Below are 15,685 nucleotides of genomic sequence, written 5' to 3'. Positions count from 1 at the left end.
TATTTGCTCAGTACAAGGCTTTTGCTCAGAGCCCAAAGTACTTCCTTGAAGCCTGAGGCTGCTCTGATGGGAATTGAGACTAAACCAGTTGTGCAATCTCTGCTCTTAGAAACTCCCAGGGGATGGGGAGAGCCCAGAAGTCAGGCACAAGAGGCAGAACACTCATGGTGCCTCTGAAAGTACCGTGCTGCCCAGAATGGGAAGTGGGCAGCAATAAGGAAAAAAGCCATAAAGGACAACTTTCACCTGCCTGGTGTTGTGCAAAGGGTGACACCAAAGTGCTGCCTGCTCTGCCTGCCTGGAACAGGCAGCAGAGTGTACACAAATGACTCACAGGGGAGGAATTACCTGTTGTTCCCTCGCGTGCGTTTCGTTTCGGGCGACGTGGCTGTGCTGTTACAACACCTGCCTGTCAAAACATGACAGCTGAGCTGCTCTGCCACAGAAACATCTCATCTCAGCTCCTCAGGCTCCTCTCCTGAGCAGGAATGGTTTCACAGCCTGCTGGTTTGGTGCATGTCTCACCTGGCTGACTCCCCGGGGTTCTCCCTGTGCCTCCTGGGTGTGGGGTGAGGTGTCACTGGCACGATTCAAAGCATTTGTGGGTGTTTGGAGGGGGCTGGTTGGAACCTACAATGAGACATGGGGGGAAAGCAGGAGCTGAGAGTGCTCAAAGGAATGTGAAACCTGGCTCTAGAGGGTGAATGAAGCTGGGCTTTCTGCTGACTCTTTTTTCTTGCAGGCCCCCGAGGAACTTGGACTCCAGGGCGTTCATTACCATTGGAGATAAAGTACGTGTCAGTGGGGTTTCTTTTTTTTTTGCTTGCTTCCAGTTTGGTTTTCTCTGGGCATGAAGAGCTCTGTGGATTGTGCCTTGCAGCTTTCAGATCAGGAGTGCAGCCTCATGGGGTGCAACTTTCAATCTAAAACATCCTAGGGTGATCCAATCCATTGTCCTAAGTGAGGGTGGCCTCACCAAGCTCAGAGACTGCCCCAAACAAAGTCTGTTTATCCTGCCTACCCACAGGTCTGTGTTGCTGCTTGAGGCTCAGGAGAAGCTGGACACAAAGCTTGTCTCTGGTTCTCCAAAGTCTTTCCTAGTGACCTGATGAAAATCACTGCTAGAAATAGCCACTGTCTCTCTTTTATTTCATTCTCTTGTTATGAACTCTCTTGGGGCTGCAGAAGCTGTTTGCAAACGAGCTAAAAATACCCTGCATTGGATCAGCCCTATATCTAGACCCTTCCAGGCTGGGAGGTGGCTTGGCTGATGGGATCTGGGTCCTTTGACCTCATTGCAGGGATTAGGGTTGAGGAGAGGAAGTTTTGGCTGGATCCAGGAGCAATCCTGCTGGTGTTATGAGTAGCAAGAAGTCTGGGAGAGATGTTCTGTGTGACAGCCTGGGCACTGTGTGTGCAAGGGGACAGTGCTGCAGTTTAGGGAAAACTCTCTAGAGTCACTTCCTTGCCTGCCCCAGTGTTTGCAGGAAGGGTCTGGTACGGGTATTTTGGAGTGACATGATGGAGAAGAGGACTTGGGCAGAAGTCCACTTAAGGAGTGAAGGTGGGTGGTGACCTCGGGTCCATGGGATGTGCACAGGCCATGCCCTGCATCCCATTGTCCTGGGGGGAAGCACTGGCTCCGTGGGTGCATCCATCAGCTCCTGTTGCTGGGCAGGGCAGTGCTGGTTCCTGGAGCGTGCTGGGAGCCGCCAGCTTCTGGGGAAGCCTCAGGGCAAATGCCAGGAAAGGAAAAACACAATAAGCTGGAACAACTGCAGAACACGTGTCTGAAAAGCACCACCAGATCCTTCCTGGAGGCCCCTGCGAGCCTGCACTGCTCCTGTGCCAGCTGCCCACGCTGGCAGGTCAGCCCTGCTCTGAGGATTTCAGGAAAGGGCCGGCACCTTCCTGTGCTGGGCAGAGCAGAGCTCAGAGCTGAGCTCAGGCACAGCCCTGCCTCGCTCCCTGCCCGCCACATCTGGCTGGAATCAGCAGCCACATCTGGCTGGGAGCGGCAGAGCCACGGCAGGAAGGTCCAGCAGACCTGGTGGCTGCTGCCTGTGCTGTGGCCAGTGCTGAGGGGCCAGTGGTGGCCAGGAGCCTGGCAGCCCCATCTCCCAGGCTGGCTCCTCCACGCCAGAGGCGTTTCCTCTCCCTGCTCAGGGCGTAGCTCGCAGGCTCCGTATCCGGAGCTGTGCCGTGCTCCTTCCCACCCTCCTGCCTTTGTGGCCACTGGGGCACTTTGGCATCCTGGTATTATTTTCATTCCCTGAGACCGGAGGAGAGCTGGAGGCTGGATAAAGCCTGGCTAAAAGGAGGCCTGTGACTTATTAGGAGCCATGAATGCAGTGTCCAAAAATAGCCCGTGTCTCACTCGGTTCGTGCCCTGCCCAGCAGAGCCAGCAATTACAGGGAATGTGTCTTTAGGGAAACTTGGCTGTGGCTTGTGCAGGAGCTCGCTGGCTCCCTGCTGTGTCAGGCACTCACTGGGCTGAGCACTGTTGTTTTTTTTTTTCCCCAGATTGAAGCAACTTAGGTAGTTGTTTTCTTGGTGTTAACTCAGGTTGCACCTTGCTGGCAGCTTTTTGGTGGTGGGAGAAAATATTGAAAGTGAGTAAAATCTCTTTGAACTCACTGATAATTAGAAATGGAGTTGCTGTGTGCATCCTGTCTAAGAGAGGCTTTGCACATGTTATAGATGTTAGAGAATGTATTAGGTGTTATTAGGTGCACACGGGTGGATTTGTGACTGATGTTTTTTAAGATGTGGGGAGAGGTGAGGGATCCCTGGCTGCACACAGGAGTTTGGAGCTGTGGTGGAGGCTCCTGAATGTTGCCCATGTTGGCACAGGAGCTGTTAAAATCCTGCAGATAGTTCAGCAACTGCAGAAATACCCTTGTGTGGGTAATCCCCTGCAGGCAGAGAGGCACCAACCCTTGGTGCCCTTTCTAGTGGCAACATTCCTGGGCTTAAAGGATGAAAGTCCTGATCTCCAGCTGCATAGAGGGAATTAAATGAACCCTGGTGAGTGTGGGGTGAGAGGGCTTGGGCTGTGATTCAACAGAGCCAAAAATACCCCCATCCTCTCAAAGTGTGGTGTCTCTGGAGTCCTGTAGCTGCCATTGTTTGAAATGCTCTGCACGAGCAGTCTGTGAGTGTTGCTGATGATCAGTGTGCTTGTCCCTGGTGTCACTTTGTCCTCTCTCCCTGCAGAACTTTGAGGTGGAAGCTGATGACCTGGTGACCATTTCGGAGCTGGGCCGTGGGGCCTATGGCGTGGTGGAGAAGGTCCGGCACGCCCAAAGTGGCACCATCATGGCTGTGAAGGTGAGGGGGGACACCTGGGGGGACTGGGAGCACCAGGGGCAGCCCCAAGGGAGCACAGCAACTGCTGAGTTCCACTGGTTGTGGCAAAACGAGGCTGGGCTTAACTGGGTTTGGCAGCCCGTGGTGTTCCTGGTGGGGTTTGGCCAGGGAAGGGTCGGTGCTGGTACTGGCTGGGCATGGTGGGATTGATAACAGGCTTGGAAATCCAGGATTGGTGCCTGCAGTGCAAGGCTGGGGTGTCAGAGTGCCTGTCCAGGCTGTGGCCTGGCCCTGCATCCTCTGCAGAGCGTGCCAAGGTTTGCTCATTAAGGTTCTGTCAATTGGGGCGTGTCCTCCTGGGTGCTGCTGGCTGCAAAATGAGGATAAAACACTCTGACTTCAGAGCTGCAGGTCCTGAGTCAGCCTGGGGGATGGTGGTGTTAACCCACCTACATCAAACCCTTGTTCTTCCTCACTTGTCTCAGAGGATTCGAGCCACTGTGAACACTCAGGAGCAGAAGAGGCTGTTGATGGACCTGGACATCTCCATGAGGACAGTGGATTGCTTCTACACAGTCACCTTCTACGGAGCCCTGTTCCGTGAGGTACTGCCCTGCTGGGCACCTGGGGCACCTGGGGCTGTGGGGTGGCACTGGAGGCACCAGACTGTCCCCAAACACCTCTGCCCAGCTCTTTACCTCCCTTGGATTTCCAGGGAATTCCCTCTCAGCTGCTTTCTTCTCCATCTGCAGGGTGACGTGTGGATCTGCATGGAACTCATGGACACCTCCCTAGATAAATTCTACAAGAAAGTACTGGAGAAGAAGAAAACCATCCCTGAAGACATTTTGGGGAAAATGGCTGTGTCTGTGAGTGTCTCTTGGGTTCTTGGATGGGTTTGTGCATGCCCTGAGCCTGCTGGAGGGCTCTGCTGGGGCCTGTGGTGTGTTTGCAGTGAGAGGAGGCTGCTGCTGCTGCTGTGTGACTGATGGGTGCTTTTCACTCTGTTTATTCCCAGATTGTACGAGCTCTGGAGCACCTGCACAGTAAACTCTCTGTAATCCATAGAGGTAAATGCTGGATGGGGTCAGTGGAGTGTGGCTGGAGATCCAACCTTGAAATAATCTAGGGGAGGCTCATTTCCAGGTGTGCTGTGTTCCTCTGGGATGCCCAAAGTGGAATTTTCTGATGCTTAGGACTGTGGTGAACAGGTCTAGATGCTTGTTCCTGAGATGCTTCCCTTCTTGCAGGATGTTGTTCTCTTCCTCCTTTCCAGATAAAGGGTTGAATGTAATAACAGAATTCCTCACTACCTGTATTTTATGAGCATTTCTGTCCCTCTTGGAGTACAGAAGTGCCTTGAAGGCAGCTCTTGGAGATAAAAACCCCAAATACTCCTGGCTGGGTAGTTTCAGCAAAGTGAGGGCTGAAGGAGACCTTACAAAATCACAGATGGGAATTTTAACACCCAGGTCTTGCTCTCCATCCTGGTAGAGTCCCTTGTGTAGTTGTGGACAGATCAGGATGTGCATGAGACAAACTGTAGTGAAGATTTGGTAGAGCTGTGCTTTTAGGGCTATGCTGGGCACATAAATCTCTCCTAAGGAGCTGGGGATAAACTCAGCATTTTATTTCAGCCTTTTGACCTGCCTGGTTGGAGAGGGGACTTGTTCTCTTAGTTTACCTGTGAATGACCTTTATTGCAATAAGACTGGTGGGGTTTTGTCTCCTTCTCCCTGTGTTGGGGCTTGCCTGGTCCCTCCCAGGCCTGCAGGGAATTGCCTGTTTTGTCTCAGAATCTTCCATACCCCTGCAAATGCCCAATTTGCCCTCTTGCATTTCCTTAGATGTGAAACCTTCCAACGTGCTGATCAACAAGGAGGGACACGTGAAGATGTGTGACTTTGGGATCAGTGGTTACTTGGTGGACTCTGTGGCCAAGACCATGGATGCTGGCTGCAAACCCTACATGGCTGTAAGTGCAACCCTGTGCAGCCTCAGCCCTGGCTCTAAGAGGCTGCTGCTTAGAAATCAGTTTCTTCCACCTCCACCCTGAGATGAAAGCCACTCAAGAGTGCTCTGGTCTCCCTGACTCAGCAGAGCCTCCCTTTAAGCCCAGCCCTGTGTTAATCCCACAGTGACTCTCCCTCTGCCCCTTCCATTTGCAGAAGGATACAAAACTGGCTGGTGCTGATTGTGGCATTGCTCTTTGTTGGATAGAAAGTACTGAGGCTTTTCTTGGCAAGATTGTTTAGTTTCATCCTCAAGTCAGGATGAATTTCTCTTTGCTGTCTGTGGCATCCATGTGGGAAGCGTGTGCTCCTGCAATCTCTCTGCTGCAAAGAGGGAGATCTGATGTGAGTTGTGTGGAGCAAGATGTGGCCTTCATCAGAGTTGGATTTAACCTCAGAGGCAGGGAAATCCATCCAGCCTGGCTTTTGGAGCCAGAGATTTGCTCTGTGGGGTTTGCGCTGGGAAAGAAAGCAGGAGTGGTAACATCTCCCATTTTGCTGTTACAGCCAGAAAGAATAAACCCAGAGCTGAACCAGAAGGGCTACAACGTGAAGTCAGATGTCTGGAGCCTTGGGATCACAATGGTAACACCAAGGGCTGGGATCTGTGTCTGCAGCCCTGGGGTTGGGGTGGGGTTTGGGCAGGGGGGCTGTACCCCTGCTGTGAGCAGAGTGGGTGGGTGCCCATCAAGCAGGACTCCATTTGAGCTTGTGGATAATCATCAAGGAATTCAAGGCTCCTGGCAGTCAATATCAGAGTGACAATGAGTATCCACTGAGTATCCAAGAGGCTGTTTTTTAATGGCTCTGCAGTTCCTGCCTGCTGCTGAGGGGTGGTCAGAGGGGCAGGGTTTGCTGCAGCTTTCCTGTTTCACCCCCCATGTCCACAGAGCCTTGCAGGGGATTCCAGTCCTGCTGCAGTGAGAGCTGCTGTGTGTGGTTTGCAGCAAATCCTGCCTGTGGGGTAGCTCAGAGCAGCCAACAGGAAGGGGAAATGCTTTCAGTTCCAAAATTGCAGCTGCTTGGGATGGTTTATCTGCCTCCTGCAAGAAACATCTTGCAGAAAGGAGCTGAGATCCTCTGGCGCCAGCAGACAAAGGAAATCCCAGCTGTTGGCTCCAGGGGCTCTGCCTGAGAAACAGCTCCTGCTTTCCAGCAGACTCTCTCAGGGTAGATTATTTTCAGGAGTTTTTTCCTGTGCCCTCCTAGTTGTGGCTTTTGTTTTGGGGGCTGCATCCCAGTGTTTGTGCATGCTGGCAAACATTCCCTCTTCCCCCTCATCCACAGTGCCAAACCCAAGCCCCTGTCCCTGGTGTCCCCATGCCAGTGCAGGGCTGGTCTGGCTGCCTGGAAATGTCATCAGCTCTGAGCTGCAGGAAGCTGTGGGATGGGAGGCTCTGAGGAATGGAATATCCAAACCTTTCCAGAGCTGGAAGGGAGAGAGGACCTTGCTGAAAGCTGGCCAGCCTGCAGCTGAATGGAGCCCCAGAATGTTTGGTTCCCTCTTGTGTCTTCTTCCTGGGCTGGCTTCCTGGGGTTTTTTGTTTTATTTTCTTTTTGAAGGGGGTGGATTGATTTCAGACCAGACAGTTTGTGGCCATTGAGTTGCAGGGCAATTCCAGGCCTTCCTGGGCTGGTGGTTTCATTCAGCTTTGCAGCAGCAGGAACTGAGCTGAGCCAGAGGCAGGGAGGGACACTGGGCTCTGTCTCAGTCTCTGCCCTTTCAGGTTTGTTATTCCTCCCATCCCATCACTCCCTACCAGGCAGGTCTCAAGGTTCTGTTGCCCATTTTGAGTCAGGAACTGATCCTTGGAATGAGGAGACTGCCCAGGAGCTGTGACAGACTTTTTTCTGCTTAAATGAGGGATGGAGCAGAGGTGACTTGTAGGAAGAACCCAGTAATTGAGGTGGTTTTTGGCAAAATGATGTTCTAGCACTTAATTTTTTGTGGGTTTGTGGATTTTTTGTATGTTTAGCTCATGCAATGCCTGCCCAAGGCCCAGAGGCTGCCTTAGGGCCAGCAGAGCACTTTGGAAGCCAGTGCAGAAACTGTGCTGTTATTATTATCTTTTTAAATAATCCCATTTTACATATCTTTTGTGACTTCCTGTAAATGCATTAATATGCTGAACCACCCTCAAAAGGAAGTATTTTTGGCCTCTGGGTCTTTGTATTAAAAAAAAAAAAAAAAAAAAAAAAAAAAAGTGGTGTGACCCAAATTGAAAATGGTTTGTAAGGAAGGAGGGTTTCCCTTTGAATGTGAGCTGGCTGAGATGGTGGGGTGTGCTTGGTGTGTGTCTCACCTTGTCCTGCCTGCACCCCCAGATTGAACTGGCCATCCTGCGCTTCCCGTACGAGTCCTGGGGGACGCCCTTCCAGCAGCTCAAGCAGGTGGTGGAGGAGCCCTCGCCCCAGCTGCCTCCTGAACGCTTCTCCAAGGACTTTGTGGACTTCACAGCACAGTGGTGAGGCTCCAGCAGGCACTGAGGAGGAGCCCTGTTCCATAAGGGCTGGTTTGGTGTCCTTTGGGAGCCCATTTCTCCCCTCCTTGCTGTACCTGGTGCTCAGCATGGCAGGAAGTGCTGCCCAAACTGGTTTTGCTCTCAGCCTGACTCACCCAGGCTGGTTGGAAGGTGCAGAGGTTTCTCTTCCCCTTTTCCTGTCACTGCTGCTGAAATGTTGGTGCTTTCTGGCAAAGTGGCAGTGAAACCAGAACCAAGCCCTGGCAGCCTCTGGGTGAAAGCTGCTTTGTGGTTTTGTGGGAAGGTGCTCCCCCCAGGGTGTCCCCTGCTCCCTGGGTCTGCCTGGAGCTGCCAGGTGAAGGCAAGCTCACCCTGCAGGTGCTGGGAAACCATAACCTCTCCTTCCCAGTTGTTCTGGTCTGTGTGGGGCATACTGCAGAGCTGCTTGGCTTTTCCCTTTTGTGACAAAACACTGAGTTGTCTTTCCCCAGTTACCTGCCTGGCTGCTTTGCTGGTGGTTCAAACCTGCTCAGCCAAGGGGGGAGAGGGATGGGTGCAGCCCAGGGGAAGCATTTCAAGTTGGGTGGGAAGGGGAGATCCCCTGTAACAGACCAGGTACAGCAAAACAAAAAGATCCTACAGCCTTTCTCTCCCATTTTTTTTTTTCCTTCCAGCTTAAGGAAGAACCCAGCTGAGCGAATGAACTATTTAGAACTTATGGTAAGTGCAGAGCTGTTTCTGCTGGGCTTTATTCCCAGTTTTGAAACTCAAGTCAGTGGTCCAGCAGGGAGATGGGATTGCACATGGGTGATTTTTCAGGCACAGAGTGGGATGGGTGTAGTGTGTCAGAGGTGGAAGGGTGTGTTGATTTCATGGGTGTTAAGGCCAGGGTTTCCAGGTGTTCTCTCCCTCTGTCCTGTCTGCTTTTGGAGAGTTTAGGGCTTAAAGGATGCTAGTACAGCTAGGTGGGGTGCCCCACTGGGGCTGAACCTGGGAATGCCAAAGTTCATATTTTAGCTGAAGAATGGTGTCCATGGGAGTCTGGGGAGGAGGTTGGAATCCACCTCCAGCTGTGTGACATCTCCCGGGGTCTGTGTTTATCTTTGGTGTCAGCTGACGCTTTCTTTGATCTCCTTGCCAGGAACATCCTTTCTTTACCTTGCACGACACCAAAGAGACTGACATGGCCTCCTTTGTGACAGAGATCCTTGGGGAAGACTCCTAACTCCCAGCTCCCTGCAGCCCCTCCATCCCAGCTCCCCGCAGGACAGCGAGCGAGGACTCGAGTTCACCGTGGTTTGCACAAATCACAAATCATCACAAATTGCACCTCCCCGGCCTGGGGGCATCTCTGGCCCCATCCAGGCCTCGAAATCTCTCTACTCTTTGCCCTGAGAAAAAAAATCCTCCAGGAGGAGCCTTTTGAAGCCAACACCTTCTCAGCCAAGCCAATGACTCTGAAGGCTCAGGAGGTCCCTGGAGAGGAGCAGTGCCTGAGCAGGCAGAGGGTGCCAGAGGCCACCAGCTCCCCAGTACCCCTGCACAGCACAGGGGTTGTGTTTCCTTGCTGCCAGGGGAAGACAGACAGAACCAGTACTGCTGTGCTTCTCCCACTGCTCTCCTGCCTGCCCAAAGCCCCTTCCCTGGAGTCTGGTCTCACTCACCTTCCCTCTGTGCCTGGCTCTCTGCCCCCAGGAGCCCACACAGCTTTAGGGGCTTGTGGGGCTGCTGCTCACACCAGAGATGTTTTACTGCCTGGCTCTACACCTTAAGGACCTTTTGAGGCAGCACCAGCTCGGGCATCCCTCTCCCTCAATCAGTGCTGCTCCCTTGATGGGGGGGAAAGGGAGAAAGGCATTTTCCACGAGCCCACTGTGACACAAGCTGCAGCCCACGCTGTGCCCATGGGACTTCACCCAGCATCCATCCCTTTCCTTGTGGGCACAAGGGGATGGAGAGACAGCAGATGCCCAGTGCTGCCTCTCCTCCCTCCAGCCCTGGGCTGGGAGGACACATCCCTGCTCTGGGCATTGCCTTCCACAGCCTGGCTGCCTCCAGCTTCCCTGGCTCTCTGAGAAGACGCTGCTCCCTCTGTTTCCAACCTGGAGCTGGTGTCAGACCTGCACTGTGACACCTGCTGCTTCCAGAGGCTGAACTCGTGTCCCAAACTGTCCCCAACCCCAGTGACTGGCCCGGGGCTGCTGGCAGTTGTACATTTGATGTCTATATATAATGGACTTTGTAACGTTTCCTAGGTTTGATCTGACTTGCTAGAAATTAAAGCCCTTCTGTGTGGGAGGAGGGAGGAGCAGTTCCTTCTCTGCTGACAAATCCACTGTGAAAACCTGATGTGTTTCCCCAGCTCCCAGCCCGAGGAGCCAGGGGAGCAGGAGGGGTTTCTGGCTTCTACTGTACATGATCACAGATAAATGCACCGGCTGTGGATTTTGTTTGGGTTTTTTTTGGTTTTTTTTAATAATTCATTTTTTCTGAAGGATTTTTTTTTCTTTTCTAATATATATTTGTGTGTATGTGTGCTCTATATATATTATATATTTTTAAATCAGTGATGAATGTGTGGATGTCTACGTGGCCAGCAGATCTGGCATAATAACATTTTTCTGGCTAAACTTGGGCAGGTGGGGAAGGGGTCATTAGAAAACACTCTGGCTTAAGATCTCTTTTTTTTTTTTTTCTTTTTTTTTTTTTCTTTTTTAAAGAAATGCATCTATTTTTTAACTGAATCTTTTTAAAATGTTATTCCTGAAATTCATGCCCTGGAGGTCTGGATTTCAGGGTGAATTTCCAGTATTCAGGGTCCCCCTTAATGAAGAATGATGTCCCCTTAAATTCATTATCCCCCCCCACCTTCCTGCAGTCCAGGGTTTGATGCAATGCTGAGACCCCCCTGCCTGGGAACTGGGGTGCTCCACACCATTTATCCCCACGAGCTGCTCCTGGAAAAGCTGCTTTGGGACAAGTGGTTTTCAGTCCTTGATGCATCACACAGCCACACTTTTCCCTGTGCCATCTCTCCCTGAGTCAACAAACCCTGGGGAACCAGCCCCAGTGGAGCTGCACAAACCCTGTTCAGCTTCAGTTCAACCCTGACCCCCCAGCCCACCTCTGGATGGAAAATAAGGAAGTGATTGATGTTCTCCCTCCTCATCCTGCTCTGCAAATCACCCGACACTCACCTGTACCTGCTTGTTTTGACAGCTTTGCTGCCGAGATGTACAATTGTATTTTTTTTTTTAGTTTGTTACTTTTTGTTATTTTTGTTTTCAGTTGAGCTTTGGGGTTTTCTCCCTTCTCTCTTTGTTTAAACCCTTTCCCCCTTCTTTATCTCACCCTTTTTTTGGTGCTTTGGGGAATGGTGTTCATTTTTTTTTTTTTTTTTTTTTTGCATGCTTTTAATATTTTTTCTGCATTTCTCCTGGAGAAAGTCCTGATTTCTGTATTTTGGGATAAGGGAGCATCTGCCCTTTCAAACACAGGGGAGATGGCTCTGGGCTGGGCTTGGGTCCCTATGGATGAGCTGAGGCTTTGCTGAGGAGGAAACACACCCCACCTCCCTCTGCCCTCTCTGCTCCATTCTACACAGGTCTTACCTGTCTAAATCCCATGTCCCTTTTCACCTCCCTTGTTCCCTCTGCAGTGGCAGTTCCCTGGGGAGAACCAGCTTGGCTTAAGGTGGGTGAGGATTTTGGCTCGCATAGGAAGCCCCTCTCCCCTTGTATTTTTGGGAATGGTCTGTACCCCTCAACGCCCTTGATTCTAATAAAATTCACCCTCAAAAACCTGCTGCTTGTCTCTTGTTGCTGTTTGGGGCAGTAGCTTGGAGGGGGATCCTGCTTCATCCTTACATCGTGGGGTGATGCTGCTCCTGATTTGGGGATTGTGCAAGCTGTGACCCTTGGGATGGGATCCTTGGAGCAGCCCCTGGGATGGGGGATTGCTGGTCCGGGGTCCCGGGGCAGCGCGCGCTGCCCGCGGCCGCGAGGGGGAGGCAGCGCCCGGCACCGGGACCGAGCGGGACCGGGCGGGATGAGCCTGGATCGGCGGGATGAGATCCACCGGGACCGGGCGGGATGAGCCTGGATCGGCGGGATGAGATCCACCGGGACCGGGCGGGATGAGCCTGGATCCTCGGGATGAGCCTGGATCGGCGGGATGAGCATCCACCGGGACCGGGCGGGACCGGGCGGGATGAGATTAACCGGGACCGGGCGGGACCGGGAGGGATGAGCCTGGATCGGCGGGATGAGATCCACCGGGACCGGGCGGGATGAGCCTGGATCGGCGGGATGAGCATCCACCGGGACCGGGCGGGACCGGGCGGGATGAGCCTGGATCGGCGGGATGAGATCCACCGGGATCGGGCGGGATGAGCCTGGATCGGCGGGATGAGATCCACCGGGATCGGGCGGGATGAGCCTGGATCCGCAGGATGAGCCTCCAACGGCGGCAGAACCCGGCGGGATCCCTCCCTTTCCATCCCTGCTGTCACCCCCCTGTCGCCACCTCCCACCTCTCCCTCGAGGGTGTGCAGCCGGAATTAGGGCAGGGGTCCGGGGAATCGTCCCCATGGAGGATGGCGCTGCAGGTTTGGGAGTATTGAAACAGCTCTCTTCCCAAGTATTTCCCCTGTCAGCCCTCTCCAGGCAGGATCAGGCCAGGGACACCGGGTCCCTCAAGCCCCGGGATCTTGGTGATGATGCTTTGCCTGGAAATGGGGCAGGGGGTCTCAGCGGTGCTGGGGAGAGCAGGGACCCCAGGAACACCCATCCCTGTAGAATGGGGACATGCTTGGAGGGGGCCTGACCTGCTGAGAGCTGGAGTCTGCTCTGTTCCAATTACCAGCTTAATAGCTACATCGAGACCATTAAAAATGCATCAGTGCCTCCGAGGAAAGAACTTCAGGAGAAGTGGAAAATTCATCACTTTGAGTTCCCTTATTAGGAGAAAAGGTGTTTTTTTTCCCCTCCATTTGTCTCAAACAGAGGCAAAAAGAGGTTATTTCTGCCTGGTGACTCCCCCGTGGGACTGTCACGAGGTGTGAACAGGCAGTGCCCAAACCTGGGTGAGAAGGACACAGTTCCTGCTGCAGAGAAGGGAAAACTCAGCACATCCAACACAGGCAGAGGGCACGGGGACCATCAGGGCTGCAGCTCAGTCCTCCTCAGAGGAAGAGCCAACAGCTTTCCCTGTGCTGGGAACACGTGTTGGGAGCATGCTAAGAGAGGCAGGGACCCCAGGAAGGTGCAAAGGAGAGAAATTCATCTTCATTGCCAAAAACCTGGCCTTTCCAGCAGTTAGCTGGTTATCAGTTTACATTGTTTTAAGGCACAACAAGCCCAAGTCAAGCAGCCACCATCCACCACGATGTGGCCATGCTGCAGTCACACAGCACATCTCTCTGTCACCCTGAGCCACTCTCCCAAAGCTCCCTTCTCCTTAGCCTAAGGAGGCTGGAGCCATGTTCCAAGGCCTCCCCTTTATAAAGCCTTACCTACCAGTAACACAAGCAGTCCCTCTAGAAGGGCAGACCCCAATTCAGTCCCCCAGTACAGTGCAGGTGTCTGTACTGATCATACTGGACCTTTGCAGGGTTGGCTCATCAGGAACTGTAGTGGTAGGACAAGGAGTAGCAGGTTCAAACTGAAAGAGGGAAAATAAAACATAAGAAATTCCTCCCTGTGAAGGTGGGGAGGCCCTGACACAGGTTGCGCAGAGAAGCTGTGGCTGCCCCATCCCTGGAAGTGTCCAAGGCCAGGTTGGACAGGGTTGGGAGCAGCTTGGGACAGTGGAAGGTGTCTCTGCCCATGGCAGGGGGGTGGAACTGAGTGACCTTTAAGGTCCCTTCCGACCCAAACCTTTCTGTGCTTCCATTCTGTGGTGGTTCTCTCCAGGAGCTCCCGAGCTGGAGCTCACGCTGTTCCTAAGAGCCGTGTGCGGAGGAGGGCTGGCTAATGGATTAGCAGGGGGTGTGATGATGCAGCCAGTTTTCTGGGGCTGAGGGTTATTTATTTTGCTTAATTTTTCTTTTTTTTTTCAGATGGTGGCTGAGCCTGTATCTAGGACAGGGGTGTTTTTTGGTTCGGGTGGCCTGTGGGCACCTTGTCGCTCGATAGTGTAAATTAGTGAGTTCACCCAGGCCAGGGGCTTGTACGAGATGTGTTCAATCCTCCCCTAATAGCTGCCTCACCCAGAAACTTCCAAAGCTCTTGTAGCACCTAAGCACTAATGAGCTGAAGCTGCAGAATAGCAATGAGGCCTCAGGAATATGGATCAGCCTTTCCTGGCCCAGCCAGAGGCTCTAAAATCATTTCAGCTGGCACCCAGAGGGACCAGTGCAGACCAGCTGGGAGAGAAGGGTTTGAGGTGCATTGGGTGGAGAAGTCTTTGCTGCCCATGAGGATGCTGGGGATGTCTCCCAGCTCTCCTCTCCAAACAGAAGTGTAAATGGCTTGTTTTGAGGTGAGGAGTGCTCAAACTCTAGTTTAACCACTGGTATCCAGCTGCTTTGGTGCCCTGCCTTTTCCTCCCTGATAATTGATCATCCCTGGCTATGAGTTTTTATGTTTTACTTTGTTTTTACTGCTAGCTTGGACAAAGCATCTCCAAGCACTTTCTGCCTGTCCCTGCAGCCTGGTTTTGCACATCCAACCCCAGTGTGTGTGGATGCTGGTCCATGCACAGCATCTTTGCTACTTCATCCCCTCGGAATTGCCCAGGACCAACAGCAACTCCCCATCAACAGGATGCTGGAAAAAAACCGGGGTGATTTCTGGGGGGAATACTCCTGGCTTGCCCAGCAAATACCAACCTCCAGCCTTCCCTCTCAGCTTGAAGCTCCTATTGATTTTTCAGAGGCGGGAACGCTGGTGGGGGAACACGGGGGTGGGAGAAGGAAGCCTCGGCAGCTCCAAGCCTGCAAATATCAAAGCTCGACGGCAGCGCCCCGGGGGCGAGCGGGGAGGTCACCGGCCCCGCGGGGAGCCCCGGTCCCCCGGTGGTTGCGGGATCCTTTCCAGTCCCGGAGCGGCGGCTCTGCCCCGCGCACGCTGCGCTAACCTTTCTGCAAATACCAAGCGGAGCTGGAACACGCTGTTTATTCCCAGACACCGGGAACGTGGGCAGGGGGCTGAGAGGAGCCACGGTGGCTTCTGCACTTGATTTACACCTCGGGGTGGAGGAGGAGACGGAAACCTTGATGAGACAAAGCTGCTACCTTGATATCATCTGTGTTTTCCTCAGTGCCGTTCCCCGCTCAGGGCCGCTTGTCGCTCCTCGGGTGATGCACTCCTTTCCTCCGAAGCTGGGTTTTCATAAATAAACTCCGATGTTTCAGGCAAAAGCTCTGGCTTGGGTCCAAAGATGCTCCACACAAAGGGTGTGTGGCTGCTCTGAGCACCACTGCTCCACTCAGATAATTAATTTGCATTTCCCAGGTCATCCTGACCCTCTGCAGAATATCACCAGGTCCTGTTCTGTGCCGGCACTGAGCTGATGGATGATCCCGAGGGTCCCCCAGGATGTGCCTGTGGATTGGGAACGCTGCCCTGGCTGTGGCAGGAGGTGTTTGGCTCCTGTGCTGCTGCCCCAGGGATGCTCTGTGCTCGCAGGTCGGAATGGCTCTGTAAATACCCATTTGTGAATCGATCCGGGCTGGCTCTGCACGGCTCCGTGCAGGCACAGCCCCACGAAGACTTGAGTGGAATTTTTGGAATCTGGAGGGAGGTGTAGAGGTGCTGGTGGCTGCCAGGGCTGTGAGGTGTAGGGATGGCACTGGCACTTCTCAGGCAGTGCTGTCTCCAGTTGTCTTCTCACCCCGGTGTTTTTCATTGGGGTTGCAGGTTTTGTTGTTTTTTTTTTTTGACACTTTTTCCAGAAACCTC

At 53.1% G+C, this 15,685-nt stretch overlaps 1 protein-coding gene across 3 annotated transcripts in view; it reads left to right on the top strand.

Moving 5' to 3' along the window:
- The window catches only part of MAP2K3 (mitogen-activated protein kinase kinase 3), a 29,309-nt gene extending 18,137 nt beyond the window's left edge, over positions 1-11,172 (top strand). For all 3 annotated transcript variants that reach the window (XM_079320674.1, XM_079320673.1, XM_079320675.1), the window contains 10 exons: positions 743-791; positions 3,218-3,331; positions 3,796-3,915; positions 4,063-4,179; positions 4,329-4,380; positions 5,158-5,285; positions 5,830-5,907; positions 7,648-7,787; positions 8,459-8,504; positions 8,926-11,172. In XM_079320674.1, the coding sequence (XP_079176800.1) occupies positions 743-791; positions 3,218-3,331; positions 3,796-3,915; positions 4,063-4,179; positions 4,329-4,380; positions 5,158-5,285; positions 5,830-5,907; positions 7,648-7,787; positions 8,459-8,504; positions 8,926-9,009 (928 nt within the window). In that variant the 3' untranslated portion in view covers positions 9,010-11,172. The remainder of the gene's footprint in view (positions 1-742; positions 792-3,217; positions 3,332-3,795; positions 3,916-4,062; positions 4,180-4,328; positions 4,381-5,157; positions 5,286-5,829; positions 5,908-7,647; positions 7,788-8,458; positions 8,505-8,925) is intronic.
- Positions 11,173-15,685: the final 4,513 nt, after the last annotated feature.

The sequence above is a fragment of the Erithacus rubecula genome (assembly GCF_903797595.1).
Source record: "Erithacus rubecula genome assembly, chromosome: 17".
NCBI classification, from domain to species: Eukaryota; Metazoa; Chordata; class Aves; order Passeriformes; family Muscicapidae; genus Erithacus; species Erithacus rubecula.
Note: the sequence above shows the minus strand (reverse complement) of the source record. Positions and strands in the feature narration are given on the sequence as shown.